The sequence below is a fragment of the Capra hircus genome, chromosome 13 (genome assembly GCF_001704415.2).
Source record: "Capra hircus breed San Clemente chromosome 13, ASM170441v1, whole genome shotgun sequence".
Classification (NCBI taxonomy): domain Eukaryota; kingdom Metazoa; phylum Chordata; class Mammalia; order Artiodactyla; family Bovidae; genus Capra; species Capra hircus.
In genome coordinates this window covers 10,105,013-10,126,377 of record NC_030820.1, presented here as the reverse complement: position 1 = coordinate 10,126,377, position 21,365 = coordinate 10,105,013, and the positions used below count along the sequence as shown (strand labels likewise).

The 21,365-nt window shown below is 45.2% G+C and overlaps 1 protein-coding gene across 5 annotated transcripts in view; it reads left to right on the top strand.

Moving 5' to 3' along the window:
* KIF16B (kinesin family member 16B) overlaps nucleotides 1–21,365 on the top strand; it is a 301,307-nt gene that overhangs the window by 63,914 nt on the left and 216,028 nt on the right. For all 5 annotated transcript variants that reach the window (XM_018056936.1, XM_018056937.1, XM_018056935.1 and 2 more), the window contains exons 10-12: nucleotides 77–252; nucleotides 5,109–5,174; nucleotides 9,171–9,230. In XM_018056936.1, the coding sequence (XP_017912425.1) occupies nucleotides 77–252; nucleotides 5,109–5,174; nucleotides 9,171–9,230 (302 nt within the window). The remainder of the gene's footprint in view (nucleotides 1–76; nucleotides 253–5,108; nucleotides 5,175–9,170; nucleotides 9,231–21,365) is intronic.

Genomic DNA, 21,365 nt, shown 5'->3' with positions numbered 1-21,365 from the left:
TTTAAATTACAAACCAACTTTGTGTTAAATGAAACAGAGTGCTGGATAAATTATTTTTTGAATTCATTCTTCACAGCCATTTCACCTGCTGATGTCAATTATGGAGAAACCCTAAGTACTCTTCGCTATGCAAATAGAGCCAAAAACATCATCAACAAGCCTACCATTAACGAGGACGCCAACGTCAAGCTCATCCGTGAACTGCGCGCCGAGATAGCCAGGCTGAAGACGCTGCTTGCCCAGGGGAATCAGGTTGGCTCTTTTCTGAGAATTACCAGTAATTTTCTTTGAGTAATGGCATCTATTTCTGGATCTTAATGAGACACTCATCTCGGGAGTCATATTGACTCGAGTAAATAAGTGCTAAGTAAAGCTTTGAGTGAGTTAGCCCGGTCTCTCCTTAATATCACCCTCCCGTTGGCCTTCAAATTCATTATATGCTCTGTGCTTAAGATTTTATCCACTAAACCCGAGATGATTAACTACCTAATAGTTATCAATTATGGATGGAAATTTAGCATGCAGTAGGATTAGCAGCATAATCTCCATTAGTGGAAGGAAATTGAGGTGCTTGGAGCAATGTTTAAAATTCTACGGAAGCATTTTATGACTTGAAGATGTATTTTAACAGAATGAGAGACTCATATGAGCCCCTTTCTGAGTCTCTGTTTGGTACTGCTCCTTACAGCAATGGTTATAGTGATGAGGGGTCCTGAGACATCCCTGTGGCCTGGCTGAGGTGATGTGCCTGGGCCCCCACGTGATGGCGGAAACAGCCTCCCTTCAGGATCCTTTGGGGTTTTTGTGAAGCAGCCTTGTCCTTTTCACTGTAGCCTTCTGCATGGTGTGTGTACCAGGCTACGTTCTGTGATCACAGTGTGATCCGTGCTGGTTGGTTTAGACACAGTCATGAGAGAAAGTCAGGATCACTTTTTAAAACACTCGAGTTAAAGTGGAGTTGGAAATAAAGAGGGACTTACCTGGTGGTTGAGTAATTGAGACTGTGCTTCCAAAGCAGTGGGCATGGGTTCGGTCCCTGGTTGGGGAACTAAGATCCTACATGCTGCATGACATGGCCAAGAAAAACAAAACAAGACAGAAAAAAACAAGATACATTTTCCCCATTTCCTAACTCATGAATAGATGTCTGAAGTGTATCATTAAAAAAAAAAAGAACCCAGCTTTTCTTCAAATGCACAGAGCTGTCTTCAGAGCAGCTTTCCCTCCAGGAGCATGGGGAAGCCCTTGGCATCCTGTCAGCAGTTTGATTCATGAGACTCAACAGGCCAAGAGCCTCACAGAGTTTCCCGCGTCCTGAAAGCCCCAAGAGTTGCTGTCCTCTAAACTGGGGGACTGGAGTGGGCTGGGAGCTGATCTCTGCACCTAAAAATAGCTCCACATAATTGTACTCTTTTTTTTTTTAATCTTTTGGCTGTGCTGCTTCGCGTGTGGGATTAGTACCTTGACCAGGGATCGAACCCTTGCGCCCTGCATTGGCAACTCAGAGTCTTAACCCCGGGACCACCAGGGAGGTCCTAGCTGTGCTTACTGATGTGGAACTTCCCTGTGTGTGCGTGGAAGCCTCAGCATGACGAGTCCAGCAGCTCATGACATTACCACGCTCGAATCACTGATGACGCCAGCCACAGCTGTCATTTTCATTTATATACTATGTCATTGGGATCTTTTTTCCATGTTTTAAAAATATTTGCTGAGGTAAACATATAAAGGTGATTTGATAGGGTTACCCAGACTACTGCGTGTGAAGGGAAGGACTTGGAACATTCTTGTAGTTAACATTTAGTAAGTCATGAGAATGAAGGAAAAGAAAGATCAGCCTGTTAAACGTTAAACCGAGGAAGTCCTTGAAAGGAGCCTTATCACACCAACAGGGAAACTTCATTCAAACGTTTGCACATTCTGTCTGAGGAACGTCTCAGAAGTGTTGCGTATGCCAGTTACCTTATCCTTTGTGATCTTCGGTTGCCTTTTTCTTTCATGGCCGAAGACCACCACAGTCATTAAAGGATTATTTTAGTTACTGTAGCTTTGGGGGTGAGGGTAGAATGGATTGTTGTCCACTTTAGGATACAGTGAAGAACTCTGATAAACAATACATTACAATAAAAATGAGTCCAATTTAAAGTAATTTATTGCACCGTGAAGCTATAAATTGTTGTGAGACAATACAGGCTTATCCAAAATTAATTAAGTTTGTGACGCTTAATAAAATAAGCAGAGGTTCTTAAGCACTCGTTAGAAAAATCTCTGTATAAAATCTTTTGGTGACATTCTTGTTTTCCCACAGTATCCTGTTCCAGATGGCTGCTGTGGTTCATTGAAAATGCTGTTCAAGTCAGAGCTCCATTTCTGGGTTGTTGAAGTACAGTCAGATAAAAGCTCCTGCTTTTAATAATTTTATGTTTAATAATTTGCCAACGCAAAATGCCATGTGTATCAGAGTTTCAAAAGCACAGTTTCAATACAGCGAAAGATTCTGATACGTATCTGCTTCTGTTGCATAGATTATAGACAGATAATTATGTAGTGGTATATATGTATATATATGTCCATGCGAACTGTCCACTGAAGAATGATACCCATTCTGACTGTACATAGCTGTGAATATTCACAAGCTGTATTCACCCATCTGACCTGCATGCTGTCAAGAAACAGAATGTTCTCCAGTGCCCTAGAAACTCTCTTCACGTTCCTCTCCTAGACCCGCCTGCTCCTCCCCTCAAGGGTACCCTCTATCCTGACTTCTTCAGGCAGGGTTAGCTTTTAGTTTTGCCTCTTTTTGTTCTTTATATAAATGCAATCATGTAATACATGCTCTTGCTCTCGCTTTTATGTAAGAGCAAATTTATGGAATTGCAAAACATAGACCTACAAAAAACCCGTTGCATAAGGTTGCAGACGTGCAAGGGCGCTGGGCTGCGGCACGGCCTGGGGCTGACAGTGCAGGCAGCAGGGTTGAGGGACGGGCGGAGAAGTGGCAGTGAGAACAGAGGGCAGACTGGGGCCACGCGGCTGGCGGGGGTGCACTGGCCCCGGATGGTCGTGACCAGCGTCCGTCCGAGGCCTTGTGAGGTTCCTGCACGGTGGAGCTTGCGGGTTCGGATCCGCGTCTGAGCATCGCTGTGCTACGCTCCGTCACACGCGTGAGCACCAGCTCACCCGTTCTGTTTGATGGGCTTTGGAGATTTTCCCTTTGCTGCTATTGCTGCTGCTGTGGACTGTCTTGTATGTGTCTTTTTGTGAACATCCAGCTTCATTTCTGTTAAGTTTATACCTAAGAGTGGAATTTGTGTCAGAAGGGGTACATAATGTTTGGTTATAGCAGATAACTGCAAAATACTTTTTAAAGGTTTTTATACCAACTTGTATTCCACCACCAATATATGAAAGTGCCAGTTCTGGTTGCGTCAGGTCCTTGCCAATACCTGGCGTTCTCTATTTTTCATCATAGGCCATTCTCATGGGGCCTTGTGGCGTCACAGAATGATTGTAGTTTCCGTGTCTCCGATGATTCATGAAGTCAAGCGTTTGGATATCTTCTCTTTTCACATGTTCTCTTTTGTTATATTTAAAGCATCTTTTCAGACTTCTGCTTTGAGTTTGGCAGAGAGAGAATGTCCATTAACTTTTCTCTCTTAAATGTCTCCAAAGATAGCAAGAAAATGAACAACATAGAAATAGGCAGGAACAGTCCAGGAAGCAAAGAAGGCAATGAGTTAGAGAAGATGGAAGGAGAAAGGGTTTCTCATTTGTGTAGCTGAAGTCGCAGATAAACTTTGAATAATAGCTGGATAATAAAAGTGTTGCTATGTGCAAGCTTTCAAGGTAGACAGCATCTCAGGGAGGGTCACAGAGTAAAACTAGGTGATGGGGTGTTTGTGAAGATGGGCAAAAGCAGGCCAGGTAGTCAAGGAAGTGTGAAAGCCTCTGTGGAGGAGAGACAGTGAGAAAAAGTCGTGTATCTAGGTGATTAACAAATTCCCTTCTAGGAATTTATTCTGTTGATACTGCCATGCGTACTGTAGGCAGCTGGTATAGGATAAGTCACTGTAGCGTCACTGGTAAAGCAGAAGATGAGAAAAAACTACCAGTCCATTAAGAGGAAGCTGTGGACATACACTGTAGAATAACCGCACAGTGGAGTGCTGTACGCTGGAACTGGAGTTGTTGCAAAGAATAAAATAGATTTATTTGCACTGAATTTTTCCCAAGATAGACTGTGAGATGAAAAAGGCAATATTCAGAATAGCGTTCATGCTGTTTATGTCTGAAAAGCGACACGAGCGCACTTGCGTATGACCAGAATAACCGCACAATTATGTAGCAGAACGGGTGAGACAGGTTGCCCACGGCCTGGAGAGGTGGAGCGGGAGGGAGACCCCCTTCCGTCTTCCTCTCAGGTAGCCTTCCTCTCAGGTAGCCTCGTCTGGAGCCCTGTGTTCCTGCCTCTCGGGCTGCGAGTTACGAATGCAGTCAAAGCCCCCTCTGCGCCCTGCCTGGCTGTGTTTCCCTCCCCCGCCTCTGCCTTGCCAGGGTGACCCTGATTGTGGGGCTTATCACTCTCACGTGCATCTTTGCAACACAGATAAGGAAATGGACACAGACTGTGGCCCAGCCTTCCTGTAACAGTGTGTGTGACCCAGCAGTAGTGATAAAGGAGGGCCATTTGCACGTGTCCGTGTGGATAAATCTCAGAAAGCTCTGGTTGAATGACCCCTCCTTTTGAACTGTACTCGGTGCAAATTCAAAACAGAAGAGTCTTTCAGGATCTAGGGATTTAGACTGTGTTTGATTTTGATAAAATGTCAGCCTGTTACGTGTTGGTCTCTTTCCTTGTCTTTGCTGATTGGTGTTGCAAACGTAGTTTTACCAGGATGCTGTGGTTTTTTGAATATCACGAGGCATGCACCCTGTGGATTAAAGATTTCGTGGTGACTAACACTTTTAGGGAGGTATGGGAAAATACTTTTCACCTCTGTTTAATAGTTTATGTGGCAGTTTTTGATGGTTTACAGTGTCAGGGCAGATCCTTCCTCTGGATTATCGGTGTATACTCATTGCCTCTGTCTTTTGTGGTTTCATTTCAGATTGCCCTCTTGGACTCCCCCACAGCCTTAAGTATGGAGGAGAAACTTCAGCAGAATGAAGCCAGGGTAAGTGACACCTTAACTTTTTTTTTTTTTTAATCATAAGTTTCACTATTTTATTTATTTGTTTTTTTAAGTTTCACTATTTTAAGTGGATACTTTTTAGTACTGGGTTAGCCAGAAAGTTTGTTCAGGTTTGTCCACAAGATGTTACAGGAAAAGCCAAACAAACTTTTTGGCCAGCCCAGGACTTGCTGTCTGAGACTCAGTGTCTTTCTCCATGACAGTTAATGCTCCCACCGTTTTTAAAGACCCACACTCGCTGACTTCCAGTCTATCTCCTGTGTCCTCTGTGACTTAATAGATGGGGTTTGTCTGGTAGCCAAGGGTTGAATACAGCTGAGACTGGGCCATTGCACGAGGCAGTGAGGCTGCTGCGCCTTCCGGGGAGGGAGGCTGTGTTCACGTGCTGGTCCCCACAGCCTCACTGCAGGGTTTTTTGGTCATCCTTTCACTTATTAGTGGGGACTGCAGCACTTAGGGATCACTGAATACTCTGGGAAGGTCCTTAGCTGCTCTTAAGCAAAGTGGGATTTGAGGTTGGGGGAGAGAGTGTTCTGGGCTGAAGCCAGTATTATGTGCTGGTGCTTTCTGAAAACTAGTTTCATGGATGACCTACTTCTATACTCTTTTTTTTTTTTTTCTTTTTAAAAGAAAAAGACCTTCTTTGAAAAGAGAAACAGGTATTAATAATGTTTTCAGAGTGGATTTTGTTCACTGTGCCAAATGGTTAAAGCAGATGGAGAAAGAAAATAGGGTTCTGTTGGTAAAGCTCTTTCAAGAATACACAGTATTGAAGATACAAATCAGAGTGTAGTTAGGAACTTGTTGACACTTCCTGGATAATTATGCTGATTAATTTGCTGATAATAGCATTAGTGAAAACATTAGTTTCTTAATCCCTATTTTTCTCCTGACATTTTGTATTTTGGTACTTGAAATTTTAATTTTGAGGACTTTGATGGATGTGTCTGGATTGTGTGTGCTCATCGCTCAGTCGTATCCAACTCTTTGTTATCCTGTGGACTATCCCAGCCCGCTGGCTCCTCTGTCCATGAAGTTCTCCAGGCGAGAATACTAGAGTGGGTTGCCATTCTTTCTTCAGGGGATCTTCCTGACCTAGGGGTTGAATCCGGGTCTTCTGCATTGCAGGCAGAGTCTTTACCATCTGAGCCACCAGGGAAACCCGTGATGTGTCTGAATATAGTCTTAAATTATTTTTTACTGATAGTTTTCAGGAATACCTAGCAAGTTAATAGAAACTAATAAACATTTTAATTTGAATTGTTATACATGTGGGGATAGACATGACTCTTGTTAATAACATCTTCTAAATTTTACCTCTTCTTTTGCTGACCTTTTAAAATTGTTTGCCATCCACTTGGCTGTAAATCTTATCACCTGGTCACATTGAGAGAGGTGCTATCAGACTGCTTTTTTTTTTTTTTCCGAATTTTAAAAATGAAGATTATTTGGTTTAAATTCACTGGTGAAAGAAACCCAAGGCATACTTACAGTTCTTCAAAAGCTGGAATTATTTGATTGAATCGGAAAAGGATTAATTGGCTTACGTTTCTTCAGGGAGAACATACCTGTTGGTAAAATCCCAAAGCATGCTTTGTTAAATACTTGGTGTTTCTCAGATAAATTGCCAATGAGAATCTGTTAACTAATTCATCACCCAAGTCTCTTCTATGTCTGTAGGGAGAGAAGGTGTAGGAATATTCCCTCTCTGAAAGCTTTTCCAACACCAAAAGCCCTTTGACCCATGGGGCTGGCATCACTTGAGTGATGAAAGGAGAGCCTGTGGGTGTGGCTGGTCCAGGGGGGTGGGTAGGACAGCCTTGCCTGACATGTACCAGTGAGCAAAAAAAGAAGTTAGAGAGGCTCAGTCCTGTTTCTTCTCTTACTAAGAAGATGATAGCTTTGACATTAATAACTAGTTAGAGAAGATGTGTGTGTGTGTGCTTAGTCACTCATTTGTGTCTGACTCTTTGTGACCCCATGGACTGTAGCACGCCAGGCTCCTCTGTCCGTGGGGATTCTCTAGGCAAGAATACTGGAGTGCGTTGCCATGCCCTCCTCCAGGGGATCTTTCCAACCCAGGGATCAAACCTAGGCCTCTCGCACTGCAAGCAGATTCTGAGCCTTCAGGGAAGCCCAAGAATACTGGAGTGGGTAGGCTACTTCTCCGGGGGATCTTCCCAACCCAGGAATTGAACTGGGGTCTCCTGCATTGCAGGCATATTCTTTACCAGCCGAGCTACCAGGGAAGCCCAGTTAAAGAAGATATATTTTTAAAACCTTTTGTTTTGTATTGGGGTATAGCTGATTAACCAACAATGTTGCGATAGTTTCAGGAGAACAGGAAAGGGATTCAGCCATCCATGTACATGTATCCATTCTCCTCCAAACTCCCCTCCCATCCAGGCTGCCACATAACCCCGAGCAGAGTACCCCGTGCTGTACAGCAGGTCCTTGTTGGTTATCCATTTTAAATGTAGCAGTGTGTACATGTCCTTCCCAAGTTCCCTAACTATCCACCCTCTTCTCTCGCCCCAGCCTGCAACCATAAGTTCATTCTCCTTCTCTCTTTCTGTTTTGTAAGTAAGTTTATTTGTATCATTTTAAGGAAGATACTTTATTTTAAAAAAATGCTACCTTAGAACTCCTGTAGTTGTTTGCGGTAAGTGTTCAGTTGCTCAGCTGTGTCCAACTTTGCGACCCCAAGGACAGCAGCCCACCTGGCTCCTCTGTCCATGGGATTCTCCAGGCAAGAATGCTGGGGTGGGTTGCCATTTCCTTCTCCAGGGTGTTTGTGATAAATTGAGGAGTAAAATGTCTAGCCATTGAATGAACAAGGTGAGTGAGAAGTGTTTTGGTTTTGCTCTCGGATAAACTATCACTCCTTCTGTTTTGTCAGTAATGAACACAGCCTTTCTTGAAGGTTGCTGACTCACGTCCTTTCCGTTTATGATACTTAATGGCCTGTGGAAAGTATTTTCCTCTTAGCACTGAGCATGTAATCCAGTGTATTCTATGCTTTCACTTCGACCTGGCTGAACAGCGTAACTTACTGGTAGGGAGACCAGTCAGGTGAACTGGGATGGCGTCTGCTGCTGGGTGGGGAGGTGGCAGGAACACTGAAGGACGGAAGGGAAGAGGCTTCAGGAGGGTGTGTGCCCCGCACTACCCCCAGCCCTGCGGAGGTCACTCTCTTTTAATCTGAAGTATATTCCTTTTGACAGAATTTTCCATTCTTTTTTTCCTACCTCTCAATCAGGTATCACTTTACTTCTTAATGACTCACTCAGGTCATTAAAAAAGTTGTGTGGAACTAGCAGAGTATTTTCATTAACTGAGAAGCTATTTCCAACTGTGCTGTGTTCGACAGTGGGGGATATTTTCTCCCTTAAGTTATTGCAGACTGGAAAGAAGCTGATTATTATCAAAAAGATATTTTTATCTTTACTAAGAGTCAATTAAAGAGCCACCTTAAAAAAAAAGATAAAATGATATTTATAAACCTTATTAATTAGCTACAAAAGCAGATTATCTCCTAAAAGAAAATGGCAGTTTCCAAGGTGACTTAATCATCACATCTAATGAGAAAGTAAAGTAAATCACCATTTCGTAGGACCCAAAGTATAATCAGGAAAAATTAACCCGTGTAATGGGATGGTGGCATCTTTGAACTTGTAATTTTGGTTAATATCCAAGGAAGCAGCTTTTATTTAAGTGCACCTTGAAAAAGACTGCTGTAAAGCTCTAGGCAGCTTGACAGATTTTTTTTCTGTTCTTTCCTTTGCCGTAATGTAGGTTGTAGGGTGAGATCAGCTAGTTTGATTTATATTTGGTAATGGTACTTTGAGGCATTGCTGTCTAATTTAAAAAAGTGTAGTGCGTTCTTCTATGATCTATAAAAGTTTGAAAACTTTCCAGAAGACAATCACAGTAATTTTTTTATAGAGCAATGACATACGTATTTTTTTTTTCTTTTAGGTTCAAGAATTGACCAAGGAATGGACAAATAAGTGGAACGAAACCCAAAATATTTTGAAAGTAAGGACTGTAAAAAGGTGTCATAATCTTACTGTGCTTGCTTCAGCAGGTAAACTCTTTTCTCTCTCTGCCAAATGTGGCAGTTGTGTGCTTTGCTTAGGTTGGGACTCTGGTTTGATTTTAAAGAAACAGAAAAGGGAGCTATTAGTCATTAAAGCTGTGTGTTTAGAAATGGTGCTATACTTAAGGCATTTACTCTCATTTGTGGAGTTTTTTCCATTTTTGACTCAACATATGTTAAATTCCATTTAATATTCAACAGCTCCCACTTTGTCTTTCTGCTTTTTGTTAAACCCAATATAGAAGCAATATGTTTGAAAAAATGTAAAATGGGTAGCCAGTGGGAGTTTGATGGGTGATGCAAGGCACCCAGAGCTGGTGCTCTGTGACAGCCTGGAGCCTTGGGGTGGAAAGGGAGGTAGGAACAGGGTTCAAGAGGGAGGGGACACATGTATGCCCATGGCCGGTTCACATTGATGGTGATGTATGGCAGAAACCATCACAATATTGTGAAGTAGTTATCCTCCAGTTAAGATAAATGAATTACAAAAAATAAATACTTCCTTGACAGTACTGTAGAGTATGTGTGTTGCATGCTAGACTTCAGAAGTTTCCCAACTAGTAATTTCCTACTGGAATATTTTTTTCCTGTGTGTCTTACGGGCTAGGCAGTGATGGGCTGCATTTTTGGCAAGATTCATGGTGAAAAGATGTCAGTAATAGCTTCCATGTTTCATACTTTATGCTTCAAAATACACGTTTCTTTGTGGTCCCTTTTTTTTTTTTTTTTGCCGAGTTGGTAGGAAACGTGTCATCTGTGGAGGACCAGCCATGTCAGATTTGAGGTTCAGCCTGGAATTTCACGCTTTGATAGCATCTGTCTGTCCTTACACATGAGAGAAGGCAATTCAGAGATGATTACTGAGTCCTGTTTTTTTTTTAAGATCTGTGGAGGTAGAGCTTTCCCAGAGGACTGAGGCCTCCCTTGAATGTTGGTGAGGATGATGAGGTTTAGCTGTGCGTCTTTGCGGAACCCTGACTTGGATGGCCTTCACGTGAGGACGGAGCACCTGGTGACCGTTGCACAGGGTTGAGGGGGAGCTTTTGAAGGCCTGGGATAGCCGCTGCATTACTCGCTCTGAGAGCGGGGTCTGCATCATCTTATGAAAGTTTCCTTGTACCATGTAGCCAGTCTGGCCTGCTCTGGGGGCTACAACGCTTATTGCTCACGAGCAGAGTTGAGCTGCAGTCCTCAGTGGCTGTGGGTTGTGGTGGTCCCAGAGACATTCTTTCCAGCTCTAAAAAGGGCTGCAGTAAATAAGGCTTCCGCATCCAGAATTTCTTTTCTTTCCTCCCGATGATGATGATAGCGTCATGTTATTTTAAGGTACTTTCTCATGTTTGTTTTGTCGAGAGGTTTTCGTGCAGGAAAACTGAGCGAAGACTTCAGTTGCATTTCTGAAGAGTTGGGTGGGAATAAGCACGGGCAGAGATGAAACTGTTCTTCATCGTCCCTGTCGCGCCCGCTTGGAGGTGTGGGGCGGCACCCGAAGCCCAATCGTTGGACTGTTCATGGCCTGATGTGTACTTTCCTCAGCAAATTAGCCTGAGAGGACTAAAATCTGCTGCACATAAGGAAAGGAGAAATCAAGTCATCAGCTATTTGCAAAGCCATTGGTGTGTGTTGTGCCTTATAGCACCAGAGGCAGTGCGGCAGTGAATGTGAAGACGTCAGCCCACCCTTTCTGCCGGGTCGCTCCTTGTCACTGTGCTGGGGGTTTTATAATAGCCCTGCGGAGCTGTCCACACTGAGGCACCATGGTGAGCCTCTGAACCTTTTCTGATGCCTTTTTCTCCTAATGTTATTCTGGACCCTGAAGCTAAATAAATCCTCTTCCAATTCCAACTCTGTTTTTCATAAATCTCACTATTTTAATCTTTTATTAACTTTTGAGATGAGAAGACTAGCGAGGTGTTACGTGCTCGGTGTTGAAAGTTATGAGAAGGGCTCGTGATGTTTCAGATTTCTCCCTTCTTTTGACCCGGCAAGCCCTTTGTTAGATCTCTCTGCTGGTGTCTGGGTTTTAAACCTGCAGTTACTTTCTGCTCACGTTTGGTATTTTAAGAGCTGTCTTCATCTCTTATTGGAAGACAGCGCCTGAGGGCTGAGGTGAAGAAGAGGGCTACTCAGATGCTCTTGAAAACATTCTTTGGAAACTGTTGGGGAAAGAGATTGCTTTGCGATGTCCGTTTGTGAATCTCCCTGGTGTTCTCGCTGCCTGGCTGTTCCTTCATCAGCTCTTGCTCCAGTCATGCCACGGAGAACCCATTCCAGCCCAGTGGCTTAAAGCCACATGCCTTGCCCCTCGTGCCTCTGTGTATTAGCTGCTTGGCTGGTCTGGCTGGGCTGGGGTTCAGGCTGCGGGTGGCTTCCAGGTCTGTCTCTCGCTGTCTGGGACTGGCTGGTTGTCCTAGGCACGATCTGTGGTCAAGGCCAGTGTAGAAGCAGGCACACCTGGTCTTGCAAGCACACTTCAAGCGTCTGTTCATATCGTGATGGAAGCAAGTCTGAACAGAAGGTCAAGGGGGAAGAAGTGTATTTCACCCAAAGGGCTGTGGCAAGGGTGTAAAGGTGTAATCTTGCTTTGAGATCAGTGGTTTAATCGCCGTGTGGCCCCGTTAAAATACGAACCTTCAATTCTAGGACCTTGTTTTCCCACTGCATTTGCTTGTTTCTAGAGATGAGCCCCGGAGAAGGCGATGGCACCCTATTCCAGTACTCTTGCCTGGAGTCCATGGGGTCACTGAGAGTTGGACACGACTCAGTGACTTTACTTTCACTTCTCACTTTCATACATTGGAGAAGGAAATGGCAACCCACTCCAGTGTTCTTGCCTGGAGAATGCCAGGGATGACGGAGCCTGGTGGGCTGCCGTCTATGGGGTCGCACAGGGTCGGACACGACTGACGCGACTGAGCAGCAGCAGCAGCAGCAGCAGAGATGAGCCCAGTGAGGCAGTAGATTCCCAGGATCAGCTTCCCAGGATCATAGCGCTGATTGTTTACTTTGCCGACTTGTCAGTATCATCCCTTCCAAGCCCTGAATCCTGAACATCCAAGGAGAGACCTTTGGAGAGAAGACCGAGAGTGAGACCGTCTGGGGGACTGAAGGGATATACAGGATGCTTCAGGGCCTCTTGGCACACTGGGAGCCAGCCTTGTGGCTTTTTCTTTCCTGAGCTCTCAGATGCTCAGAAACCAAGGAGTGACTTTGTCCCCTTCTTTGTGATCTGGTCTGGGGCTTTCCTTGCTGGGGATGAGTGAAGTCTCAGGCGTGCTGAGTGGGGTGAAGAGGGGATGAAAGGTGCTCTGATGAGATGCTGGGTGTTTGCAGCTGGGCTGGTGACGCCGTGGTGATAATTGCACGAGCCTGGGGCTGTGACCTTCCAGCTCCATCTCAGGCTTCAGTTCTCTTCCCGAGTCACTCGTGGGTTGTGATACTTACCCACAGGGTCATGTCCCCTCACCCCCAGCTTGAAAGTCAGGGTGGATGGCAACCTCTTCCTTCTACCCAGGTCATGAGGCAAGAGGTGATAAGTGCTTGGGATTAGGATGCAAGTAGCTGATGACAGTATAAAGTGTGTTGACCTTGAAGAGGTATTTCTTAGGTGGGTAGTAATGCAGGCTTTATCATCCTCTGCAGTTCACACTGTATATCCATTCTTTCGCTTGTTAATCTAGCTTCCTCATTTTCATGAATCTTCATTTCTAGAAATTAAAGTCTAGACCACCTTGCTGGTCCCCAGAGGCACTGAGCTCCTTCCCAGTTCCATAGTTGCATCTGCCTTTAGCTCCTGGTCTCCCCGCCGCCTGGCCAGATGCCTCGCTGGTCCCTGTCCGCGCTGGGGGTTGGGTTCTGGGGGGTCTCCCGGCCTTGGCCTGTGCTGCTCTAACATCTCAGGTCCTCCCCTTTCCACACCCATCGGAACCCACCGTGAAGCTCTTTCTGATCCCTCTTCTCTCCCACTTTTCAGATGGAATGATTTTGTCTTCCTCTGGCATCTGTAAAGGCTTTTGGTTCTGTCTCTTTTACAGCATTCATCATAATTGGAGTTTGGTGATCTTAGTTTCTCCCTCTAAGCAGGAGCAGGACCTGGGCTCAGACTGTGTCCTTATCATTCTGTGTACCAGCTCCTAGAAACTCAGCTGTTTCTCACAGAGCAGACGTACAGTGAAAACTTACTGGTAGTAGTAGTAGTAGCAAGGAACTAAAGCAAAATCTTTATATTAGTTTGCTGCTGTTGCTGCTGCTAGTCATTTCAGTCGTGTCCAACTCTGTGTGACCCCATAGACGGCAGCCCACCAGGCTCCCCTACCCCTGGGATTCTCCAGGCAAGAACACTGGAGTGGGTTGCCATTTCCTTCTCCAATGCACAAAAGTGAAAAGTGAAAGTGAAGTCGCTCAGTCATGTCTGAGTCTTTGCGACCCCGTGGACTGCAGCCCACCAGGCTTCTCTGTCCATGGGATTTTCCAGGCAAGAGTGCTGGAGTGGGGTGCCATTGCCTTCTCCATATTAGTTTGCTAGGACTATCATAATGGAACATCACAGACTTGAGGCCTAAGCAGCAGACATTTATTTGCTTGCAGTCCTGGAGGCAAGAAGACCAAGATCAAGGCTTGTCCTGAAGCCTCCCTCCCTCCTTGGCTTATGAGCACTGCCTGCCCTCTGGGCCTCATGTGGCCTTCTGTCTGTGTGCCTGCAGCCCTGGTCACCCTCTGTGGCCTAATCTCCTTTTCTTGTAAAGACATCGGTCAGATTGGACTAGGGCTCAGCCCCATGGCTTCTTTTTTAACGTAATTATCTCTTTAACGGCCATATCTCTGAAACAGCCACATCCTGAGATACTGGAGCTCGGGTTCAGCAGTTGAACTTTTAGGGGGACCGCACACGCCTGGTGAGCTGGCGGGGAAGGCAGTGCGCCGTGTTGTGCAGCAGCAGCCCCGCGCCGGAGCTCCTTCCTGCCTGTGCAGTCCAGCCTGTTTTCCTCACTACCAGTTGAAAGGCTCACACACGTCTGTGTTCTCCATCCTTGGAAGGAATGTGGCCGCGTTCCTGTGGATTACAGTTCAATTCTTCCCTTGGGTCAGGTAGGTTTTGCTGCTCCGTGTCTGGTTGCTGGACCAGCAGCATCAGTATCGTCCGTGCGCTGGTTGGAAGTGCAGGCGCTCTGTCTCACCGCAGGCTCCGAAGTGGGAACCTGTGTATTAATAAGATGGCCGGCTGACGTGTCTGCACCTCCAAGTGTGTGTATTGGACCTGAAAAGCTGGGGAAGGAAGGGTGAGGTCATCCTGGACTCTCTTGCTCTCAGTCCGGGTTTTCCCTTCTCTTCTGACCTGTATCGTGGGGAGCTACCGAGTGGGCTGCCCTGTGCCCAGTGGGATTTGCCGTGATGGGTTGGAGGGAGGAACCAGACATCTCTCATGCCATTTCCTTGAAGAATCCCTGGCATGGTGCCACCTGGCGATACAGCCCTGACTTCCAGAATCTCCTCACCTGCCCCTCCTCCTGGGGCGGTGCTGGTTTCCTGGCCTTGTCAGCTTGTGGGTGGCCTCACTAGCTCCACCAGCTGCCCAGCTCTGCCATCAGCAGGGTAACCAGTTCCCTGTCTTAAAGTCCCCAGGGATGGGAACACCTGGCATTTCTGTCTGATGCTGGGCACTGCCAGCTGCTCAGAATCTTCGGCTTCGACAGTGCGTTTTTCACTCTGGCTGAATTTGTCTTTAGCTGCTATAACTGTTGGCTCTTGGAAGTTAATGTTGTGATGAATCGGCTTCTGCCAGGCCTGGGGTCGGTGCGTTCCCAGGGCCTTCATGTCAGCCCCTCTTTCCATGGCTTCCATGTGGCACTGGCTGCTTTGTATTTGGGATGGTTTATAAGGGGACTACTTAATACCCTGCCCTTCTGGCCTGGCTTTGCACGTCTTACTGCCAATGAATTTTTTCAAGTCACGCAGAATCCCTCCATCCATTGACCCCTCACCCCCACCCCCTCTCCCCCTAACCCCACCCAGTATGCACCTTTTTAGTTTTTCTGCTCACGATGCATTTTCATTTCTCTGTTCTAGCGTCTTCAAATGATTAAAATGAAACTTTCAGAGGAAGTTTTTTATCTGACTTTATTATCTGACTTCCAAATAATGCATTGAGCTCTGTGCTTTAGAATAAGTTGCAGCCAGCGTGGGCCGCGCAGGCAGCTCTCAGGCGTCGGGCAGCTGGCCTGGCAGAATTGCCCGTGGCTCTGTGCAGGTCTGTCCAGGGCCGGGCTGCTGTGCGGATGCTCACAGCCCGGAGGGTATGTTCTGTCGAATCCCCCAGCAAGGGTTATTCTTGCCAGTTCTCAGCAAACAGGGTCCCTTCCTTACTGCAGGTATATCCTTGGATTATTCTAGCGCGTGACCAGCTTCTGCGTTTTCATGGCCCTGTGAGGGCCATCTGACTGGTTTGGCACGGGGTGTGGGGAGGAAGCAGGTTGCTCACGTGCAGAGGCTGTCCCTGCAGAGGCTTGTCCTTGAAAAGTGGGCGATTTGTTGAATTAAAGTGTCTTTTTTTCCCCCCTAGGCATTATTTGGAGTTTTTTTTTTTACGATAATGTTGAATTGAATTGGAGGGTGGTGCATACTTGAATCTACTTGATGATGCGATCCTAACACACATGATTTCAGCTTAACTTGTGCCACTGTCTTAAGATTCCGTCTCCGAAGAGGCAGGAAGTATCTCACACATTGACGGCGAAATTTTTTTGCTGTTGTTCTTTTAGAATGTTTTGACTAATAATAAATAGAGTAAAATGAAATTGGAATCCTTGACTGGCTTTAGATTTTCTGAGTTCAAATTTCTTGGAGAGGCGTACTTTAAACCAACTTATTTCCATTTTATGATAGAATCTATCAGCTGAACTTCTGTCTCTGGAAGATTACAGAAACCTATCAAAGAATTTTTTCCTGCTGTCTGCGGTTTTCCATTTCACAGAGGAGATGTGTGCTGGGGAGGGCAGTGGATTTGGAGGGAGCGCAGATTCCTGGGGCTGATGCTCGGCAGGCTTGACACCAGCCAGGTCATGGACCTCTGAATTCTTGCCACCCAGGGCCCTGGATATTCTGGTTTCTAGATAACTTACAGACAAACCAGTGGAGAGGTGACATCTTCTGTGGCCGGTGTCTCTATTTGTATCAGTTAAACTTGACCTCTTCTTGGTATAAGAACTGAACCTCTAGGATAGAATTCTGTTTACAGGCATTGATTTTGCTCAGCTTTCGGATGAAAGAGGAGACAGCTCTTTCAGCCATGCATCACCCTCCTTATTAGCAACCATCTGGGGATTTGATGGTTCAGAATTCTGACCTTAGACAGTTCACACGTACTGTTTCCAACTTTATGAGAGAAATTGTCTCCCTGCTTGAGTGTGCAGACTAATGTGAATGAGTCTGTGTCTGGACAGAAGTTAACTGTCAGTACCCCTGGTGCAAAGCCCGTGGTCTTCTTGTAGTGCGTTTGATAAGCTGCCTTGCTGGCTGGCTCTCCGTCTGAAGCACGTGGAAAAAGACATCACTGCTCTTTATATATTAATGGTACTCAGTTGCCAGTCTGTCGACTTCTCTGGTTGTTAATTTCCATCAGACCCTTGTGTTCTCCTTTTTCTAAAGTTCTGCTCTTGCACCTGTTTTTTTTAATATAAAAGGCGAAGTAATCAAGTTCCTTGTGCTCCGAAACCGGGGTTTGATAATTAATAGCGGAGATGACTGTCAGTGCCTTCGCGCTGGAGGTTGACTGAGAACGTGGCAGAGTCAGAGGCTCAGCGAGCTGTTCCCAGGACCAACTGATGCTGTTAATAATGCCAAGCTCCTTATTTTCTGTGGCAGTTTTTGTCTTGAAGGAGCTGCTCATAAATAAAGGGATTGCAAGTGTATGTTGGTTCTTACTTTTGAATAACATTTCTTGGAACAGAAGGCTCAGAAATAAGTCAAATGCGCCCTGTTAAATGTTGGAACCACGTGATAAATAATTTTGAATGCGTAGGGGATTTTCCTTCTGATGTTTTGCAGTGAGGCATGCACGCTGACGGGCTCTTTCTGCAAATTTATGGCTGCAGCCAGGAAGGAAAGGATTGCCTTGGTCATATGGAAGTAATGGTTTATGTGCACCTGAACTCTCTGGAGGTGCTGAACTGTAGGAACTTGGTTTTGTTGACAGGAAGGCTTAAACAGTGACCATTTCACGGTACAATCAGTTTATTGTTCATGTCACCCAGAAACACACTTAACTCCCCCTGGCGGAGTCCTCAGAGTTGTGAGTTTACAGAGGAGCGAGGGGGTGGTCCTCCTCTTGCCTGGCCTAAGGCCTGTGTCTGTGCATACCCTAACCTTGGTCCCTTTGACCTTTCTGTGTCTCAGAATCTCTCTGTAAGATGCGGACAGTAGTACTACCTGTCCTATAAGGTGAGTCCAACACATAGTCAGCATTGTAAGCATTACAGTAATAATGCTTTCCTTTATTTTTCCTATTGAGGTATTATTGACATCTAACATTGTATTAGTTTCAAGTGTACAACATAACAGTTCAGTGTTTGTGTATTTTGAGAAGTGATCACCACAGTCAATATAGTTAACATTCTTCAGCATCATTACTTTTTTTTTTCACATAATGAGAACCTTTAAGATCTACTCTCTTAGCAACTTTCAAACATGCAAGAGGTTTTATTAACTGTACATTGCATCCCCAGGACTTATTCATCTTATAGCTGAAAGCCTGTACCTTTTGACCACGTTCACTTATTCCACTTCACATTGCCACCCTGTGTAAAAAAGTGTGAAAGTGAAAGTTGCTCAGTCATGTTCGACTCTGCAACCCTGTGGACTGTAGCCCACCAGGCTCCTGTGTCCGTGAAATTCTCCAGGCAAGAATACAGGAGTGGGTTGCTATGTCCTCCTCCAAGGGATCTTCCCAACCCAGGGATTGAACCCGGGTCTCCTGCATTGGAGGCGGATTCTTGACTGTCTGAGCCACCACTGGTAGCCACCAAACCACTAATCTGTGAGCTCAGGTTTTTTTTGTTTTTTCAGATTTCACATATCTTTCACCATTTTTTTCTTGTTTTATTTTCTCCAAATCCATCTTTTCATATGTAAAACTGGCTTGACAATAATATATGTCTTCTCACTGGCCAGAAAAACCAGAAATTATGTATACACAAACTTTTAAAAGGTATAGTTTTATGCAGCTACAATGCAGCTACTTATAAGGCATTTTATTATGTAGTGTTTCACGTTTATTAATTTCAAATAACAGAAAACCCAGTTTCAAACTGGCTTATAAGGTAGAAGAGTAGTGGTCAGGTGGTAGGGTGGGGTTTAGGCATAGTTTGATCAGGGCACCGGCTCTGCTTCTCTGGGACTTGGTTATGCCTTTTTGGTGTAATGACTTTGTCTTTAGGCTCTCGGAATGGCCGGGTGAGAGCAGCAGCGATAGCTTTGTATTTACCCACCACACCATCTAAATTCAGAGAGTCTGGGTTGAGTCTCCAGCCAAGTTCTGAAGTTTGCACTGACTGACTGATGTATTTGTGAACCAAACCCTGGGGCCTTGTGCTGACTGGCTTAGGCCCAGAGTATCTCTGCCAGTCACTCTGATAAAGAGAACGGGTTACGTGGATTGGTCGAGGTGAACCAGGGCCCCCCTTTGAACTGGGGTGAGATCACAGTAGCTGCTGTGCACTGTTGGAGCAGTGGGTGCAGGTGGATCCTGCTGATGCCATCCATGTTTTCCACCGGAGACGCAGAACCTGGTCACTTAGACTGTGAAATATACATTGTGAAATGTATGCAGGGCAAACAGAAGGTGTAGTGAAGTATTCTTTTCGTTCTTGAAAAGTGAAAGTGTAAGTTGCTCAGTCATGTTTGATTCTCTGTGACCCAGTGGACTGTAGCCTGCCACGCTCCTCTGTCCATGGAATTCTCAAGGCAAGAATATTAGAGTGAGTAGCCATCCCTTTCTCCAGGGGATCTTCCTGACCCAGGGATTGGAACAGTCTGAACTTCAGAGAAAATATTTTCAGTCACTTCCTTTCTGACTCAGAAGTCCCGTGTCCAGCCAGGAGACTGTGTGAAAGGCCCCTGGTATCTGTACCCTCGTGGGAACATTCCACGCAGGAGAAGTCAGTCTTCTCTGGTGTTAGACTTGAAGGGTGGCACACAGTAAATTCCATGTGTTTAAGCACATTTCCCTTCCTTTTCTAGACTGATTATGTGATTTTAAAAGGAGCTCTAAATGAGTGCCTGTTCTCCTTTGGCTTTTTGCATGTGGTTTTAAATTTGGCTTCATTTCCCGTCGACCCCTTTAACCTGATGTTTCCCAGCCCAGCCTGCCTAGCAACTGTTGCTGTGCGCGGCGAGTTGGCCCTGCCCTCCACCTGGAGCACAACGGCAGGTTTTAGGAGATTACTGTTCCTTAGCATCTGGGTTGATTTTGCCTTTGCGTAATTTAAGGATGACCATCATTTCTCCAAACTCCAGGCGCTAGAGTTCCAAGTCTCTTAGCAGAAGTGCTGGTTTTAGAAGGTATATATCTGTAAGACAGGCTCATTAGCCATGGGCAGATATTGAAAAACAAATATGGACCTAGGTTGTGTATGAATATTTATTACCAGGATATTCTGATACTTGCAAGGGGGGAGATGGTTATAGATTTGTACCATCTTTTATGATACTTTATATTAATAACATTGGCTTTACCAGCTAAGAACAGCCTGCCCGAGAAGTCGTCTGGGGGTCATACATGAGAGGAGTGATTTCCTAACAGCTGTGATTTCTCCTTGGAAGACGAGCAACATGAACATCACCAAAGATGCTCATTTTCTTCTAGGCCGAATCTACTGTGTATCAGTGTATTCTATTTAGGCTTTCCTGTCCTTCTATTAAAGTAAAAATTACACTGGCATTTCCAGATGATTAAGGGACTGAAATGAAACCACAGAGCTTGCTATGATGCTGTTTCAGTCGCCAAGTCCAGTTTCTTATCCAAAGCAACGTAAGTACCAGTTATTCCGCACTTCATACCAGTTGATTTCCCATAGGGAAGTGTTTTCAGCTCAGAATCTCTTGGGGACCTTTTTAAAAGACCATTTTTTGGGCTCTGCAGTGTCATGGAATGAGAGTTGTGGGGAATGATACCCCCAAATCTCTTTTTTTTAAACAGTACCCTGGAGCCTCACAGGAGTTGGGACGCACAGGCCTAGAAAGCACATCTTGATATGTTTATCATATGGGCGAAGGCTCCCAGAAGAAAGTGGCCCATGTAACTTCTTGCAGAATTTTATAGTCCCCAAATTGCACACTCATGCAAGTGTTTGGAGATGTTGGGTGATGGCATTTGAAAAGACATTTCAACTGAGTAGATTATTTATCATTAAATAAGGTGGTCTGTTTACAGGACCTTTTTTAAAAACCTCACACAGGAGTTTGAATTTATTTATTTATTTTTTTGTTTTATTTATTTATTTATTTTTTAAAAATATTTTTACTTTATTTTACTTTATGATACTGTATTGGTTTTGCCATACATTGACATAAATCCACCACGGGTGTACATGCGTTCCCAAACATGAACCCCCCTCCCGCCTCCCTCTTCAACATACACAAAGTATGTACATTTGAAATGTGCGCCTTGGTGAGCTTATAAAAAAGCGCATGTCTGGAGTGTCCAGCTCCTGAGTTGTCATCTGTGTGTATGTCTCCCTCTAACCCACACCCAGGTCAGGATGCAGACTCTTTCCTGCTCCCAGGGGTCCCCTCTCGCCCCTCCTGGTCAGTCGCGTCTTGTCCTCACATTCTGGAGGTGTCCGGACAGCTCTTAGGTAGGGGGTGCTGGCTGTCCCTGAGCTCCCTGCAGTGTGTTCTGTGTCTGCTTCTGTCTGCTTCCATGCAGGCTGTCGTCTTTAAGATTCATCATGCTTTGCTTAGCAGTAGTTTCTACTTGATTCTGCGACTGTGCTGCCCTCTTTATTCATTCTCCTGTTGGTTAGCTCCGTTTGGGTGGTTATCTCCAGTGTTTCGGTTGTTATGAATAGTGCTTCTAGGAG